General features: G+C 35.6%; 2 protein-coding genes across 2 annotated transcripts in view; both read left to right on the plus strand.

Annotated features, from left to right (window-relative positions):
- Positions 1 to 19,268, plus strand: part of SHOC1 (shortage in chiasmata 1) — a gene marked incomplete at both ends in the record, with an annotated part of 95,564 nt that overhangs the window by 12,317 nt on the left and 63,979 nt on the right. The window contains 6 exons of the mRNA XM_082843643.1: positions 1,506 to 1,690; positions 9,056 to 9,221; positions 9,426 to 9,537; positions 10,468 to 10,618; positions 11,576 to 11,677; positions 12,754 to 12,862. Coding sequence (XP_082699769.1) covers positions 1,506 to 1,690; positions 9,056 to 9,221; positions 9,426 to 9,537; positions 10,468 to 10,618; positions 11,576 to 11,677; positions 12,754 to 12,862 — 825 coding nt within the window. The remainder of the gene's footprint in view (positions 1 to 1,505; positions 1,691 to 9,055; positions 9,222 to 9,425; positions 9,538 to 10,467; positions 10,619 to 11,575; positions 11,678 to 12,753; positions 12,863 to 19,268) is intronic.
- LOC309964541 (heterogeneous nuclear ribonucleoprotein K-like) lies at positions 16,887 to 18,335 on the plus strand (the record flags this gene model as incomplete). The annotated part of the gene is given in 2 exon segments (XM_082843644.1): positions 16,887 to 17,649; positions 17,652 to 18,335. Coding segments are annotated over 2 exon segments (1,389 nt in total). The 3' UTR covers positions 18,278 to 18,335.

A 19,268-nucleotide genomic window follows, 5' to 3' on the forward strand; every position in this document is an offset into this window, starting at 1 on the left:
TAGATAATATTGGACAAGGAGGAGATCCAGGAAATACTGGTCTTTACAGTTCACTTATATCTAGGGAAAGAGAATTGATGGAGTTTTCTCAAAACTATAGTACCAAGGATTTTTATAAAGTACTGACTCTGTCAGTAATATTTATTTTTTTAAAAAGCAGTTATCTAAGCACTAAATTTAGAAGTCTATAAAGATCCACATAGGAATCAGAGTTCTTATGAGTAATATGGACCTCGGTGAGTTGAAATATTTTTTCTTGTACCTTGTATTTTCTTAAAGAGTAAAGCAGAAACTTTAGAGATTTTTCTATATATGATCTGGGTATGACATGTTCATTATTTTTCTCTAATTACATTGGGGAATTATATTGATTTTGGTTCTTTCAGTCTGTACAGAGAATTATTAAGGCTAAAATATTTTAGGATATCATAAAAATGTATATCAGAACGTGTAGCTCAATTGCCAATAATATATTTATCTGTTGCAAAAATCAGTGGAAAGATCTCTTGTAAGTCCAAATACCCCAATGATATAGACAATGGCAGATATACCTGGATCAATCAGGAAACAGGCAAGGTACAGGCAGGGTGTCAAGGGAGCCAAAAAAAAAGTTCCCAGGACTAACAACAGCTGGAAGTTGTTACCACCCTAAGCTTGAAGGAGCAGTAACCAAAACAGTAAGAACTGCAGCTATGGGAGAGAGGCTGTCTGATAAAAGATATAACTGTTGGTAGAAGAGTGCAGCCACTTCTCCAAACTGTGGCCCAGGAGGGAAAGATTTGGAAAGAATAATATTTCAACCTGTTTGTTTTCCCACCTTTGATCTCCTGCCAGTGCTTCCACTGGTTGAACGCAACCAGAAGACGGAGCAAGGGAGCCTAGTTGGTTCACAGAGATCAGTCTCTGAGGTTGTAGAACAGAATGTAAAAGGTTGGATAATGACATGGAAAAGCAGACATTCAATATCCAGCACAAGGGCATTTTGGCAATGCATGGCAAAATCTAAAAATCTATGTATCTTTAACCTCATCATTTCCATTTTTAGGAACTACATTTTGAGAAAACGATTAGACAAGTGCACAAAGATATTCCTTGCATTGCTGCTCATAATAGCAAACAATTACAACAAGTTTACATTTCCAATACTAGGGAACTGGTTGAATAAATTATTATTTACCAATACAATGGGTTCTTGTTCATCCACTCAAAAATGAAATGAATGTACATTGATTGACATATAAATGTGCTCATGCTTCATTGTTTAGCAGGAGAAGAACAGGTTACAGAATACTATGTACTTGAATCCACTTTTATTTTAAAATATTCCAAAATAATTGAGAAAATACAAAATTTTAAAATTCATCTCTTGAATGGTGGAGCTATGGGTAATTTTTCTCTGGATCTGTTGGAATTTGATAATTTTCTACAGTGAACATATACTACTTGTTAATAAAGATGTTTTAAAATAGGACATACACAAAATCAGTAATTTTCTAATGTCACAGGAAAACAGTTACAGGAATGATGACCGAGCTTAGCTGTGAATTTGAGGAAATTGTTCCAAGTTCAAACCCAGACTCCCAAACTGAAGTAGAAGAAGCCAGCTTATATAACCATAAGGACTACAATGAATTCTTTACACTTGTCAACTGCTTAGAAGAATGTCCATTACTTCAAGCACAGAAGCAAGGTAAAACATTTGTTATTTCCATTGTTATAAAACATTTCTTACTAATATACAAATTTTCATTTCGGTGATTTTTTTCTTTTATCGGATTTTTAAATTTTTTATTTTGCTAAGGGTATTCACCCACAAAATTGTAATTCTGAGTTTCACATTAGTGAAATATTTTCTTTCATATTAATCCCCTTTTTGTAAATGTAGTTGTTTTTGGAGTTTAAGTGTGCTGAGCTTGAGAATAGCCTCAGAGGTTTGATTATAGGTTGCTCACAACATATTGCTATAACGATATTAGCATCTATGTACAGATCTGATGACACAGCAGTCTGGTGTAACATTAAAGTAGTAGATTATTAAGTGAGAGTTATATTTTATTTCCCCAAATATGCTAAACATTTTCAATCTTACCTAATTTATATGAAACCATAATTCAAAGTGGAGATAGAAAAGTTGCAGAATTAGGTCAAGAAATTCACTCTGTTTTTACAAATTTACAGTAAGTAATAATTAAAGATACATTTTATCCAAACTATATGCCAAATCTCTCATCTTACTAGAGGGTGATAAATTTTTCCAACTGTGTAAAAACTTGCTGAGAACTACCTTTCTTGTATGTATAACAACCTATTCCCTTTTTATATTGAAAAACTTATGTCTCCATTATATAATTGCTACTATCATTTAAGATATGCTTTAGCTTGAACATGAAAAATAATTTGGTTCTTTTAGTATTGTTTTTATGTAGATACATAAATGGTGTATAAAATTTTTAGTGTTGGCAAATATGTGTGTGATATAGAGAGAGTTAAATCCCTCTTATAGTTTGAGAAGATAGAGATTGCATTAAAGACTAAACTTGAGAGCATGCTATAATAGGAAGAGCCTGAATTTGGAGTCAGAAGATTTGATCATAGTCTAAATCTACTCTTAAAAAGTGGTACAATTTTGACAGTTATTAAAAAGTTTATGGTTTTCAATTTTCTTCTATAATTTCTTTCTTTTAGTTCATTCTTTTAATTTCTTATAAACAATTTTGTGGGGATCAAATTATATATACATACATGTAAAGATATGATTTGTAAAAAATAACAGGCTACCCAACCACAGCTGTTATTATATTAATGTGTCAAGCTAGAAGCATCTATTGGCAAATTTCATAATATCTGTCATCAGCTAGAACCAGAAGCTTCTTTAACTATTATACACTGAATGAAAATATGCTTGAGTTTCCCAAATACATATGAATTGTCCATATCCTATATCTCCTTAAGGGTCCTGTGTCATTTGACGTCACTTAATAAATTTAAATTTACAATTCCATTTATTTTCCTTGCAGTTATATTGATTGCTACCAGATTTATAGATACTTTGGTCTCACTGTCTAAATTTAAAGGAATGTATTATACTTTGAGATTCAATTGATACTGTAAATTTGCTCTGTCTTATAAGAAATATAGTTATTACTAAATTATAAGTTAATTCCAAACATATTTCTTTAAGACATAAAAACAGTGGGTATTTTTTTTATTATTTGTTGGTTTGTTCATATGTACTAATTTTTCTATAATATTCACATATTATTTGTCAATAAATGTAACCATTTTTATGACTATCCTTTTAGACATCCCAGGAATATATAAATAAATACAAATTTTTAATTTTTAAAAATAGTACATGTACATAGTTTAGAGAGTCAAATAGTTATTCAATGTTTATAATAAAAAGCAGCAGCCCCCTAGCTTCATCAACCACCCACATGTATTTTAGCTTTATAGAGGTATAACTGACAAATAAAATTGTAATGTATTTAAAGTGTACAATGTAATGATTTGATATATGTATACATTATGAGAGGATTCCCACCATCAAGTTAATTAACACATCCATCACCTCACATATTTACCTTATTTTTTCTTCTCTTTTTTTTTTTTTTTTTTTAATTTATTTATTTATGCTGTGTTGGGTCTTTGTTTCTGTGCGAGGGCTTTCTCTAGTTGCGGCGAGCGGGAGCCACTCTTCATCGCGGTGCATGGGCCTCTTACTATCGCGGCCTCTCTTGCCACGGAGCACAGGCTCCAGACGCGCAGGCTCAGTAGCTGTGGCTCACGGGCTCAGTTGCTCCGCGGCATGTGGGATCTTCCCATACCAGGGCTCGAACCCGTGTGCCCTGCATTGGCAGGCAGATTCTCAACCACTACGCCACCAGGGAAGCCCTCTTCTCTTTTTTTTTAGTGGGAACACTTCAGTTCTACTCTCTTAGCAAATTTAAACACTACAGTATTATCACCTATAATCACCATGTTATACATTAGATCCTCAGACCTTATTTACTTATAACTGCAAGTGTGTACCCTTTACCAACCTCTCTCTATTTCCCCCACACCCCAGTTCCAGACCCTGGCAACCACCATTCTACTCTCTGTTTCCATGAGTTTGGCTTTTTATTTTTTAATTAAAAAATTTTTTTAGATTCTGTATATAAGTGATACCATGTGGTAGTTTTGGTTGTTCTCTAACTTATTTCACTTAGCATAATGCCCTCCAGTTTCATTCATGTTGCAAATGGAAGGATTTCCTTTTTCAAGGCTGAACAATATTCCCTGTGTGTGTGCGTGTGTGTGTGTGTGTGTGTGTGTGTGTGTATCACATTTTCTTTACCCATTCATCTCTCAACAGACACTTAGGTTGTTGGCTATTGTGAATAATGCTGCAGTGAACGTGGGAAGACTCTCTTTGAGATAGTGATTTCCTTAGACATCTGTTTCTCCCTTTACGACATTTATATCTTTTATGGTATTACTATGCTGGCTAGGATCTCCAGTACATTGTTCAATAGAAGCAGTAATAGTTGCCATCCTTGTCTTGTTTGGATAGTAAAGGAAATACTTTGTTTCACCATTAAAAATGATATAAATATTATTTCAATGTTTACATCATTTTCAGTGGCGAAACGTTAGAAAAACTTACATACTTTATTGGGTTGAGGAAGCTTCTTCTATTCCGAGTTTGCTAAGCTTTTGATCATGAATGAGGACTGAATTTTATCAGTCCTCATTCATTTAAAATTTTATTAATGAATTTTATGTTTTCCTACATCTTAAGTATATAGAATGTCCCTTTACTAAAAACTTATAATTCTATAATCTAAACAAAATTGTTTTACTATTGTGATCTTATTGTATATGCCTTATAGTATTTTTAAATGTTAACAGTATTTTGGAAACATTTCACCATATATTTAAGTTTTCTTCCAAATCATGGCTTTTAATGACTGCAGCTTTTAATCTTATTCATGTATTATAGATTTCCCAATTAATGTTGTTTTTAATTTAAAGTACGTTCCTAAATGTATTGTTGACCTGAAATAAATAGATTGCCAGATATTTCTCCTGCAAAGATGGGTTTATTTGGGATCAACAGAGAATTACAATTCCAGGTCTGCAACCATGGTGAGCCACATGTAAGTCCTTGCCCAGCAACAGGGGAACTCTTTTATAGATGGGAAAAGGAAGTTGGGAGGGCTATAGTAAACAAAGAGTCTATGGCTTTTCATTGGCTGAGTCCTTGCCAGGAAAAAAGAGGCGTCTTCCTTCTGTTGGGCTCTGCTATCATAGCAGAGCATGAGAGCTTCCCCTGATCATCTCCCAATTCTATTTAATGAGGTTTCTGTTTCTTAATTTTTTGCATTATGTTTCCACTTCCAATTATTTCCTTAGAGTGAATTTCTGGAAATGAAATTATTGATGTAAGCATTTTTTGGCTATACGTCCACTAGCATGGTATGAGAATACCCTATTCATGCCAGCCTTATCATCATTACTATTGATGTTGTAATACATTTATCCAATGTGATGGGCAAAAAATTATATTTTTACTTGCATTTTTAAAATTACTGGTGTTTAGTGTTCATTTGCATATTTTTATGTTGTGAGATGATTCTCTTCTTTGTCTCTTTTTCTATTCTTATATTTTATCTTTATGTATCAAAGATATCAATAACCCCAAATATATTTAATTTGAACCTAACCAGTCCTGTCAGTGTTTCCTTTATGATTTCTTTCATTGTTTTTAATACTGAGAAAATTCTTCCTTGGATTAAATAAATATTTATTCATATTTTGTTTGAGCTTTTCTTCAAGATTTTAGCATATGTTTAAAAGTAAAAATAAAAAAATTTTTTCCTAAATGTTTTGGCAATTTTCCCAATATTGTTTATGGAATACTCTTTCCTTTCCCCACTGATTAGAAATACCACTTACATCATATGCCAAATCCTCATCCACATTACTGTTTGTTTCTGGATTTTCTATTATGTTCTATTGATTTACCTATTACTGTGTCAGTATCATACAGTTTTAACTATTTAATACACTAGTGTAACATGTATTAATAGTCTCCTCATTTTTTTCCTACTCTCATGTCTATATTCTTCCAGACTTACTTTGTAATCAGTTTTCCAAGTTCCAAGACAGACCACTTGAGATATCGAAATGTTATTGGTACCTTTTAGAATTTTTACCATAGTTAGTCTTTTTAGCCAGGAAAACGGTTTATCTTGCCTTTTCTTCAAGTTTATTGATTGATTGATTGATTGATAATGCTCCTCACTAACATTTTATGGTTTCCTCCGTATACTTTCTGCACATTTTTGTTATGTTTATTCCTCAATATTTGCATATTTGTGGCCGTCATGAACGAGTTTTTCCGTTAATTTTTGACTAGGTTTATATGTATATATTTGAAAACCATTGATTTTATAATTTTTTATCAGACACTTTAGTGAACTCAGTTGTTTCATTTCGTTATCTTGGGTTTTCTAAGTAGACAAAAGTATCTTCTGCAAAGAATAACCCTATCTTCTTGCCTGTCAGTAGACCTCTTTCCTTCTGCTTTTTTCATAGTTAACTAGCCAAAATTTTGTTTCCTCATGACAATTTAACACTCCTCTACAATAGAGGAAAACAGTCTCCTCATATCTGTGTTGGTACATATACTAGTGGTAATAAGGTAAGAAATCCAGGGTATGCTGGATTTCGTAGAATATAAGGAAGTAACACCCCTAGTAAAACCTTTGATAGTTATAAAGAACATTAGTTGTGGTGTGATGCTGCCCTCAAGTGGCTCCAACAGAAAAAGGTGGTTACAATGTTCATTGCAGCACTATTTACAATAGCCAGGACATGGAAGCAAGCTAAGTGTCCATCGACAGATGAATGGATAAAGATGTGGCACATATATACAGTGGAGTATTACTCAGCCATAAAGAGAAATTGAGTTATTTGTAGTGAGGTGGATGGACCTAGAGTCTGTCATACAGAGTGAAATAAGTCAGAAAGAGAAAAACAAATACCATATGCTAACACATACATATGGAATCTAAAAAGAAAAAAAATGGTTCTGAAGAACCTAGGACCAGGGCAGGAATAAAGACGCAGACGTAGAGGACGGACTTGAGGACACGGGGAGGGGGAAGGGTAAGCTGGGACAAAGTGAGAGAGTGGCATGTACATATATACACTACCAAATGTAAAATAGATAGCTAGTGGGAAGCAGCCACATAGCACAGGGAGATCACCTCGGTGCTTTGTGTCTACCTAGAGGGGTAGGAAAGGGAGGGTGGGAGGGAGACACAAGAGGGAGGGGATATGGGGATATATGTATACGTATAGCTGATTCACTTTGTGATACAGCAGAAACTAACACACAGTTGTAAAGCAATTATACTCCAATAAAGATGTTAAAAAAAAAAAAGGTGGTTAGAAAACAAGACCTCATAACTGATATGAGGCATCCTCATGGACTCCCAGAAATACCAGGATGAGCCTGTAGGAAGGAAAGACGGCTAGAGGGGCTGTGTTTGAAAGTGGAAGGTGGAGATGGGGATATAAATGAATGCTGTTTGGGTTTTTACTGTTAACATGACTTCATTAGTACTTACGGAATGGATTTACGAACAAACCGTCTTTAAATCGTCTCAGCTAAACCCTGCTTAGACATGGACCTGATTTTGGCTAGCTTTCTGCTGTGTATCATGCGTGGGAAGCTCTTGGTCACAGGATTGTCAAGAACTTAACAGGTTCCAATAAACAGATGAACAATCTCTTAGGAGGCTAGCTTACACAACAAGTTCTCTTTTGGTATTTTAAGTTAGGACTAGGCAAAGAGATGGTCCCTGCCTCTCTACTCTACACCACATATTTATTAAGCACATGTATACCAGTGATGTAACTGGTCATGGGAGACATCACTTCATGCTATCCTTCTCTCATACCATTCTAAAATTACTTAACTGAAAGGCCACTGCCCAAAACAAGAGACCATTGCTTCCCCTTCAAGGTGGCTTTCGCTTTGGGGAGCTTGGTTTTCTGAGTAGTTCCTCATCTGAGTTTATATTTTCCTCTTTCTTTTTCCACTCAGAGATTATTGAGGAATGGGAGTAGGTTTTATGTTCTCTCCTGGGCCTAGAAACTGCTAAAGCACTGACACTGTTAGCTAAGATTCTAAAGTGGCCCAAACATGATAGGGTGGGGATAGAGAGGAGAAAGCTTTTCCAACAATTAACTGTTAGCAGTCGTGTTTCCTAATATGCAAGCTGTGTCACACTTCTCTAGTAGATACTTCACTACACAGCTTCCATTGTAATTAATTTTATAACAAACATGTTTGAACAACCTTAGTGTGCTAGAATCAGAGTTGGCCTCATTTATAGGCTTTTTAGACCATCTCCATTCCCTACATGTCAGTCTCTGGGGATGAATTGGAGACCTTAAGAGATAAAATCTTACAGAGAAGAAAACACTAGGGTCAGCAGAAGTCAAATGCTTTTATTTCTTTACAATCTTGCTGAGGCTAACCCTGGCTATTTTGAGGCGTAAGACCACAAGATGTTTTCCTCCATTGATTACATTAATTTTGTTGGAAAAAAATATGAGCCTTTACAACTCTTTCAGGACATTTGGTTACTACTCAGTGTACTAAATAATGTTACATTTTATTGAGCTTCTGCCTGTGTACCAGTACTATGCTGCATGATTTATTTGCACAGTACAGTGAGGAACTAGAGAATTTAAAATGTGTTTGACTATTATGTATAAAATAAGCTATAACAATATATTATACAACACAGGGAATATAGCCAATATTTTATAATAACTATAGAGTATAACCTTTAAAAATTATGAACCACTATATTGTACACCTGTAACTTATATAATATTGTACATCATCTATACTTTAAATAAATAAATAAATAAATTTTTAAAATGCGTTTGAAAACCCCGACTGTATCAATGGCTGACTACAGTAACTATCTAGATCCTTTTGTATAACTTTTAGATTTCTTCTTCTTCCTTTATATTTCTTATTTATTTTCAGATTTGTATATTGATGATGAAGAAATAATTTTTGTAAATAATTTGATGACCTATAGAAGTCAGCTACCAACTTCGCATACTCTGTTGAGTAGGCTAAAACTATTTTTGGTAAAGGATCCCCTGTTGGATTTCAAAGGACAGATGTTCACAGAAGCTGATTTTTTCAGGTACTTAGTTGCCCAGTGTTGTGAATATTTTTAAGAGAAGAAAATATTCTTTGTATGCTCACAAGTCTAGATGTTATCAATCATAGTATTTTATCATTGTTTACCTCAACTCTAATTTTAATCACTATGTATTTTGATTAACTACATTTGGTATGTACCTTGCTTTTAGTAAACACTAATTTAATGTTTTATTTTTTTGTTAAGGGAGTGTTTCTCTTTTCAAGGAGATATGAAAGGTTTTGTGGAAGATTTTTACATGGATAAAGAGAACTTTTGTCAGGAGAAGCTAGAAGATACAGTAGGTTTAAATGAAGCTGTAATATTTGCTTTCAGTAATTTTTAAATAAAAGTTAGTAAATCACACTTTTACAAGATGTAGTAATATACATTGGCCATTTACTATTGTCAAGTTAAAAAGACTTGATAACGGATTGAACGTGTATCAATTAAAGAGGCAAATTTACTTCAGAGACAGTGGTCTAAACCTTGGCTACACATTGGAAGTACTTGATAAATTTTAATAAAATTCTGAAGCCTGGATCCTACTCAGATATATTCTGATTTAATTGGTCTGGTGTACAGCCCAGGTATAGGGAATTTTTTAATAATTTTAATCAATATACCTGGTATAGGACATTAAGTGGTCATATATATATTGGTCTTAAGGCGTTTAAAGGTTTTGTTTTCTTTTTACTAAAAACTTTAACACACATGGTAAACAAATTAATTCACCTATTAACCCCTTTTCTCCAGTCTCCCTCTTCCTCCCCTGTTAATTCTGAGAGTTATGCACATACAGTCTCACTTGTTGAAGAATCCAGTTCTGTAGGAATGAAAGAGAAATAAATTCTGTGGAATGCAGTAAAGATCCATTCCATTCCATCTGCTCTTTTTACTTCTCCATTCACCAGCTCTCATTTGCTGCAGTGATTGTTTTTAATTTAGAAGTTTGAAAATTTGTTATTAACATAAAAGAAGATACTTCTGCATCTAGGGATATTGTATGTCACTAATGTAATCGGTGGCCATGAAGGATATTACTCAGAGAGAACATTGCTTGTAATATATTTTTTTGGCTGCTACACTTACATTTTAAATAAAATGTATGCAGAGCATTAAAGTTTTTGAGTGTGGGTTTAGTTTAAAATTTGGTACACCAATTAAGCAAATGTATCTATTTATGAACTCAGAAATATTTATTTGGAAAACCTCAATAAAAACTAGTTTTACCTATATGTTATTTCAGGCATCAATTTTGCCTGAGTGTGAATTCTTAATATCTGCAAGCCTCAAACAAGAAGTTGATATTCCATCACTCTCAGAACTGAAGGAGTCATTAAACTTAATGCCAGAAATGATAAATTATGTAGATGAAAATGAAAAGCTTTTCAGAAGAGGTGAGAGTTAAATTTAAAATCTATTACTTGTTAGAACTACTTAATAATGTTTGTTATAAAAATTCTTGTTCATTAAACTTTTTTCTGAACCTTCAGAGTTTTAAAGTGTCCTGTAAGTTTGCACAACGAAATCTCAAAATTATTATTGATAAGACACTTTTCTCATTGTCTCCTCTTTATACACTTGCAAGCTTAAAATGTCTCTGAAATTAATTTAACCATTTCAAGATAATTATAAAAATAGAGCTAAAACACGTATGACTGTATTAATTTTTTTGAGTTATTTTCTTATACATAGTGACAAAGCACTAACAACTTCTATGCTGACTTTAGAAGCTCAGAGTAAGGTTATGATTCATGGAATCAGATGACTGGGAGAGTCATAACCTAGAATTTAGATGGTTTCTTCCCAGTTAGACTAGTAAATATTGTCGAAGTCTTTTAATATAATTTGAGCCCAAATATTTAACTGTCCTCTCATACATTCCAGTTGAAATAATCGAAGATAAATAACATTAGGGAGGAGTGAAGGGGGAATTTGTGATATCCATTGAGAATAGGGATGCTTGTCATCAACAGACTTGAAGGAATTCTTGCAGACAAGAGTAAATCAGGGGATTACTGACGAGCCTACAAGTCAAGCAAGGTAATGAAAAGCCAACCTAAGTAAATAGATCAAATTTATACCAGAACTTGAAAGTCTAGCAGAGCTCAAAACTGCAGGTGGCCCATGGGCTTGTTAGAAGGACACAAATCTATGCATGGTAATGGAAAAGGACAGGTGAATGTACTGAATGGCTGTGGTGCTACACTCCCAGCCTTCACTTGGCCCTGATGGTGTACTAAATGACTCCTCAGAATCATTGCCACTGAAGAATGAACAAGACTACAGAAAAACTAATATCATAGTACTTTTGCTGGTAGTAGGCTTTTTCCTTTTTTTTTTTTTCCCCCCAGATCTTACTATCAAGCATGGAATTTACATTGAGGATATAAAATGCAGCTCCACAGAAATTTTGGCCATTCAAAGTCAATGTGAATCAGAGTACAAGGAACCAGGTAGAAATTTTGAATAAATCATGGAGCTTATCAGGGGATACCTATATATGATGTAAAAGTACAATACATTCACATATAAAGTCTACTATGAGACAGTTTTCATGTTTAAAATTTGATTATTGCAAGCCAAGTTGTTCTTTTATCTACCCCTTTACATTTGTTACTATCATTAACATCCTAGCATCAAAAGAGGAGATTTACAAAGATTGAGGAAGAGGAATGGAGGAAATAGCATTAATATTACAAATAGAAATCTTGTAATTTTATAGCTCAGTTAAAAAGAACTTTATATTTTACCTCAGTATTAGCAGTCTTGCTGACCCTTGTTATACTTTTGTAAATTTAACTTTTTAATCCCCAAAGCAATCCCATCATTATTGTTACTATCACTATCCTACCGAATTTGGAATCTCAGAATCATCTCTTGTTCCAGTGTAATGCCAGATTGTATTGCTCCCTAACTATGTTGATGATGCTGTTATTTAGTTACATTTATATCTGATCATATTAATCATCTATTTGGAAGTATACTGCTTTATTTATGAAAGTGACAGAAACACACTGACTAGTTATGATAAATGAGGATTAGTTTTTCAAGCCCACCCCATAAAAGACATAACTCTGTGCTAAGCCACCTAGACTCCATACTTTGTAAGGTGAAAAATTACTGTCTATTAATACTATTTGTTTAACATCACCAGTATTTAGTATGGAGATAAAAATAGTACTACCTCTTAAGTATTGACAACATAAGTTGTCAGAATTGAAAACATTATTACACATAAAGTCTTAGAATTTATCTTATATAGTAAACAATAAAGTTTAGTTGCCAATGTATTTTTTAAAAATCACTAGTATATAGTTGAGACACCATGTGGTATATGTGTAATCCTTTATATAGATGGAAATTTAAAACTGTTATTTTGTGTTTCAAACAACCCAAATTTCTTTTGATTGAAAATTTCTGTTGTAACACAATGATCAAACATAATAGTTGCTTACAAAAAATTATGAATTATACATAATTTTATTCAATGTTTATGTAACATGATTTTTTAAATTTTTATATATTCTAGTAGAGTTAGAAATGCCATTAACTCATCTACACCTAACAAACCAACATTCTTCAGTGAATTCATTATGTGCAGAACTTCAGAAATTTCCATCTTCTCCTGCTTGTAAAATGTAAGTAAAGATTAAATCTAGAACTCAAATTGCAATTCAGAAGAAGCAATCTTTAATTAAATCTCTCCATGTAAAGTCAATTTCCCAGATAGCTCTGTGAAAAAAAATGTAAGAGATTAAATGGTGTTCATAGTAAGCAACTGAAGGGAATATATGAATATATATGTACATAATTGTTTTTATATGCATAGAATATCTTTAGAAGGGCACACAAAAATCAGGTACTGTTGGTTGAGCCCAGAAGGAAACTGGGTAACCTGGCAATATAGGAGGTAGTAAGTGATCAAGCTAGGCTCTTTTATACTTTTAGTATTTCGAATGTGAATATATTACCATTAAATATAAACAACTTAAAAATTTTAATTTTAAATTTAAAATTTAAACAATCTGCTTAGAACATTGCCAGTGGATGCTTACCAATGACACTGCCTCTATTGTCACTCACTACCATGAAATACAGTGTAGCAGTATATTGGTTTGTTACGGCTGCCATAACAAATACCATAGACTGGCTGGCTTAAACAACAGAAACTTATTTCTTCACAGTCTAGAGGCTGGAAGTCCAAGATCAAGGTATCAGCAGGATTGGATTCTTTCTGAGGCCTCTCTCCTTGACTTGTAGATAGCTGTCTTCTCCCTTTGTCTTTTTTTTTTTTTAAACTTGCTTTTTAATTAATTTATTTATTTATTTTTGGCTGTGTTGGGTCTTCGTTTCTGTGCGAGGGCTTTCTCTAGGTTGCAGCAAGCAGGGGCCACTCTTCATTGTGGTGCGCGGGCCTCTCACTATCGCGGCTTCTCTTGTGGAGCACGGGCTCTAGGCGCACAGGCTTCAGTAGTTGTGGTGCACGGGCTTAGTTGCTCCGTGGCATGTGGGATCTGCCCGGACCAGGGCTTGAACCCATGTCCCCTTCATTGGCAGGCAGATTCTCAACCACTGCGCCACCAGAGAAGCCCCTCCCTTTGTCTTCATGTGGTCTTTCCTCCATGCACGTCTATGTCCTAATCCCCTCTTCTTAAAAGGATACCAGTTATTTGGATTAGAGCCCACCCTAATCACCCCGTTTTAACTTAATTACCTCTTTAAAGGCCCTAGCTCTAAATACAGTCATTCTAAGGTACAGAGAGTTAGGGCTTCAACATATGAATTTTGGGGAGGACAAATTCAGCCCATAATGAGTAGTGAAGAGCCCTGAACTAGAGCCAGATTGCCTGGCTGTATCATTAACTAGCTCTGTGATCTTCATTGCCCTGTGCCTCAGTTTCCTTATCTGTAATATTGGGATAATAATTGTACATACCTCATAGGGTTATTTTGGGGTCTTCCAAAAGATTTGTCATACCTCTCTGACCAGGAAGAGCCAAGGGTAACAGAGCAGTGTGTTCAGTGGTTGAACAATAGATTTGGCTTTCAACTTACTTCCCTAGGAGTATCAGAGATCACATCCCCTCTCTAACAGAGGACATCCACTGACCTTCTTTACCTGTGTCAATGTGGTACTGGTGTTGGGGAAACCAGATACGTAGAACCAAATACTGAGCCACAAATCTGTTCAGTACAGCCCAGGATGGTCTGTAATCTTCTCAGAATTTATACTGCAGGGTTGGATCATTGTATTCTAGTTTGAGCCAAAATTGCATAGCTTAATAGCCCAGCATCTTTGTCCTCTGAGTCTGAGATAGCTTTGACTGCTATCTTATACCATACAGCATACCTGTAATTTAATGTTTTTTATGTTAGATTAGTCTGCCATCCTGGAATAAAGTCACCTCATTCCCCTACTTCTTATGCTAGTTACACAACTAAGAACATAACCAGTACAACCCCCTTCTTCCCCACTGTAATCCTGGAACTTAGTATGTCCTAAAATAACACATTTTAAGGAAAATTACAGGAACATCTCCAAGTCTCTAATAAATTATTCCCAGAGTGGACACTGTGTGCTGGGTTTTGAGTTCTTAGCTGTGATTGGCTGATCTGCCAGAGGAGAACGCTCTTGGATTACTGGAAGCAACTGGAGCATCTCATCACTAGCTGCTCAGGCTTCTATTAATGGTCTCAGGAAGGTGTCACAGCATAAGATGGAGGAGCCTGACTTTGAGGGCCCCAATTATCTTCATCTTCTGGCAAAGAGGTATTTCCTTTGGGGGGTAAATTTGTGCTATACAGAACTCTACCATGAACTAGAACCACCCATATCAGATATGAACTCTAAAAAAATAGCATGGGATGAGTACAGAAACTATCTATAATTGGTTTAAATATTTTTAATCCCTTTGTTAAGGTGCAAGGCATTTATTTGCAGGACGTATACTTCTTTTTTTGTGTGCTCTTTTACTCTTTTTTTTACTCCATATACCCTAATCCATCTGTTAAGGCAGATTGGCAGTTAGAAACAAAAACTAGCTGAAATTAGTATAATCTTGAATTTCAATCTGATATTGAAAGTATTTACTTAAACTGCAGTAAACTCTTTCATCACACAAGTCATATACCTACTTATTGTTATAATTCAAATATCTAATGAGAATTTATGAAACTTGTCTTATCTGTGTATTATGATTTGCCAAAGTTAGAACAAAAAGACTTTTTTTTGGTGTTTTAAATAGCAGTGTTATTTTATTTTATTTTATTTTTTAACATCTTCATTGGAGTATAATTGCTTTACAATGATGTGTTAGTTTCTGCTTTATAACAAAGTGAATCAGCTATACATATACATATATCCCCATATCTCTTCCCTCTTGCTTCTCCCTCACTCCCACCCTCCTTATCCCATCCCTCTAGGTGGTCACAAAGTACCGAACTGATCTCCCTGTGCTATGCGGCTGCTTCCCACTAGCTATCAGTTTTACATTTGGTAGTGTATATATGTACATGTGTAGAGAAAAGGGAACCCTCTTGCACTGTTGGTGGGAATATAAATTGATACAGCCACTATGGAGAACATTATGGAGGTTCCTTAAAAAACTAAAAATAGAACTACCATATGACCCAGCAATCCCACTACTGGGCATATACCCTGAGAAAACCATAATTCAAAAAGAGTCATGTCTATTTACAATAGCCAGGACATGGAAGCAACCTAAGTGTCGATCAACAGATGAATGGATAAAGAAGATGTGGCACATATATACAATGGAATATTACTCAGCCATAAAAAAAACGAAATTGAGTTATTTGTAGTGAGGTGGATGGACCTAGAGTCTGTCATACAGAGTGAAGTAAGTCAGAAAGAGAAAGACAAATACCATATGCTAACACATATATATGGAATCTTAAAAAAAAAAATGGTCATGAAGAACCTAGGGGCAAGATGAGAATAAGGACGCAGACCTACTAGAGAATGGACTTGAGGGTACGGGGAGGGGGAAGGGTAAGCTGCGACAAAGTGAGAGAGTGGCATGGACATATATACACTACCAAACGTAAAATAGATAGCTAGTGGGAAGCAGCCACATAGCACAGGGAGATCAGCTCAGTGCTTTGTGACCACCTACAGGGGTGGGACAGGGAGGGTGGGAGGGAGGGGTATGGGGACATATGTATAACTGATTCACTTTGTTATAAAGCAGAAACTAACACACTATTGTAAAGCAATCATACTCCAATAAAGATGTTTTAAAAAAAAAAGAGAGTCATGTACCACAATGTTCATTGCAGCACTATTTACAATAGCCAGGACATGGAAGCAACATGTGTCCATTGACAGATGAATGGATAAAGAAGATGTGGCATATATATATACAATGGAATATTACTCAGCTATAAAAAGAAACGAACAAAAAGACTTCTAACACTCGTTCAAAGCGTTACACTCGTTCAAAGCATTACTCTCCTTAAAACCCTACACTCATTCTCTGTCTAGCTGTGACCGGCTGAGGCAGCATAGGGACGGCATAGGGACAGTAGCCTTGCTTGGCTACTGCAGCACTAGGGTGTCAGTTGGTCCCACCCAGAACACTTCATTTCTGCCCTGCAAGGATATATTAATAACTGATTGTTGTGTCCCTTTAATACAAGAAAATGGAAACTGAACAGCCAGAGGAAACCTTTCCCAACACCGGAACCAATGGCGAATTTGGTAAACGCCCTGCTGAAGATATGGAAGATGAACAAGCTTTTAAAAAATCTAGAAACACTGATGAGAGAGTTGAATTACGCATTCTGCTTCAGAGCAAGAATCCTGGGGAAGTGATTGGAAAAGGAGGCAAGAATATTAAGGCTCTCCGTACAGACTACAATGCCAGTGTTTCAGTCCCAGACAGCAGTGGCCCTGAGCGCATATTGAGTATCAGTGCTGATATTGAAACAATTGGAGAAATTCTGAAGAAAATCATCCCTACCTTGGAAGAGGGCCTGCAGTTGCCATCACCCACTGCAACCAGCCAGCTCCCGCTCAAATCTGATGCTGTGGAATGCTTAAATTACCAACACTATAAAGGAAGTGACTTTGACTGCGAATTGAGACTGTTGATCCATCAGAGTCTGGCTGGAGGAGTTATTGGGGTCAAAGGTGCTAAAATCAAAGAACTTGGAGAGAACACTCAGACAACAATCAAGCTTTTCCAGGAATGTTGTCCTCATTCCACTGACAGAGTCGTTCTTATTGGAGGAAAACCTGATATGGTTGTAGAGTGCATAAAGATCATCCTTGATCTTATATCAGAGTCTCCCATCAAAGGACGTGCTCAGCCTTATGATCCCAATTTTTACAATGAAACCTATGATTATGATGGTTTTACAATGATGTTTGATGACCGCCGTGGATGTCCCGTGGGTTTCCCATGTGGGGAAAAGGTGGTTTTGACAGAATACCTCCTGGTCGGTGTGGGCGTCCCATGCCTCCATCCAGAAGAGATTATGATGATAGGAGCCCTCGCCAAGGACCTCCTCCACCTCCTCCTGGACGAGGGGGCCCAGGTGGTGGCAGAGCTCAGAATCTTCTTCTTCCTCCACCACCACCACCTGGAGAAGGAGATCTAATGGCCTATGACAGAAGAGGGAGACCTGGAGACCGTTATGATGGTGTGGTTGGTTTCAGTGCTGATGAAACGTGGGACTCTGCAGTAGATACATGGAGCCCGTCAGAGTGGCAGATGGCTTATGAACCACAAGGTGGCTCTGGATGTGATTACTCCTATGCTGGGGATCGTGGCTCATATGGTGATCTTGGTGGGCCTATTATAACTACACAAGTAACTGTTCCCAAAGATCTGGCTGGATCTATTATTGGCAAAGGTAGTCAGTGGATTAAACAAACCCGTCATGAGTCAGGAGCTTCGATCAAAATTGATGAGCCTTTAGAAGCGTCCGAAGATCGGATCATTACCATTACAGGAACACGGGACCAGATACAGAATGCACAGTATTTGCTGCAGAACAGTGTGAAGCAGTATTCTGGAAAGTTTTTCTAAGATTAGTGAAGAACTGAAGGAGTCCTGCATCTTTTTTTTATTATCTGCTTTTGTTTAAAAAGCCAACATTCCTCTGCTTCATAGGTGTTCTGCAATTGAGGTGTAGTGAAATCTTTGCAGTTCACCAGATGTAATGTTTCAGTTCCTTACAAACGGGTGGGGGGTGGGGGAGGGTATGCAAAAACCCTGAAATTTTGAAACAGCAGCAGAGTGAGTGAATTTTAAATTTTGCTTATTGGTGGTGGTTTAAAAAAAAATCCCCCCATGTAATTATTGCGAACACTTTGCTTTGTGGTCACTGTAACATTTGTGGGGTGGGACAGGGAGGAAAAGTAGCAATAGTCCATATGTCCCTGGCATCTAGTCAGAGCAGTGTGCAGAATATAATGCTCTTTTGTAAGACACGTTTTATGATTTTTAAAATAAATTTAGTGAACCTAAAAAATAAATAAATAGATTAGCCGAAGTTTCCAGGGCCATTTGAAACAACTTAAAGGAATTGTCTCATCACTGGTGAAACGGGAATAGTTTCCATTGGTTCATGAATACAAAAACTTAAAAGTCCCTATTTAAAAAATAGATTTACACCTCAACTGTGAAACTAAAAACAAAGAGAAAAAGTGTTTTAAAAAAAAACAGAAAGGAAAAATAATATGTAATGTTATTATACTCTTAACTTGCTTTTATGGCCCTAATTACTTTTATTTCAGAACACAACATTTTGGCTGGAGGTATGCCCAGTTAACAAATATTCTGAGTTCCTGCTACATGTAAAACTCTATGCTAGATTTTATGGTGCTAAAAAGAAAAGTCTGTGTGGCATTACGTCTTTATTTCCACACTGATTACTGAATCGTGAATATATTTCCATACATGAACAAAGAAGATATCAAATTCAGACATATCTTCAGAAAGCTCCATTAAGAATGAGAATAGGGACTTCTCTGGCGGTCCAGTGGGTAAGACTCCACGCTTCCACTGCAGGGGGCAC

This window comes from Leucopleurus acutus, assembly GCF_964270905.1.
Source record: "Leucopleurus acutus genome assembly, chromosome: 7".
Lineage (NCBI taxonomy): Eukaryota > Metazoa > Chordata > Mammalia > Artiodactyla > Delphinidae > Leucopleurus > Leucopleurus acutus.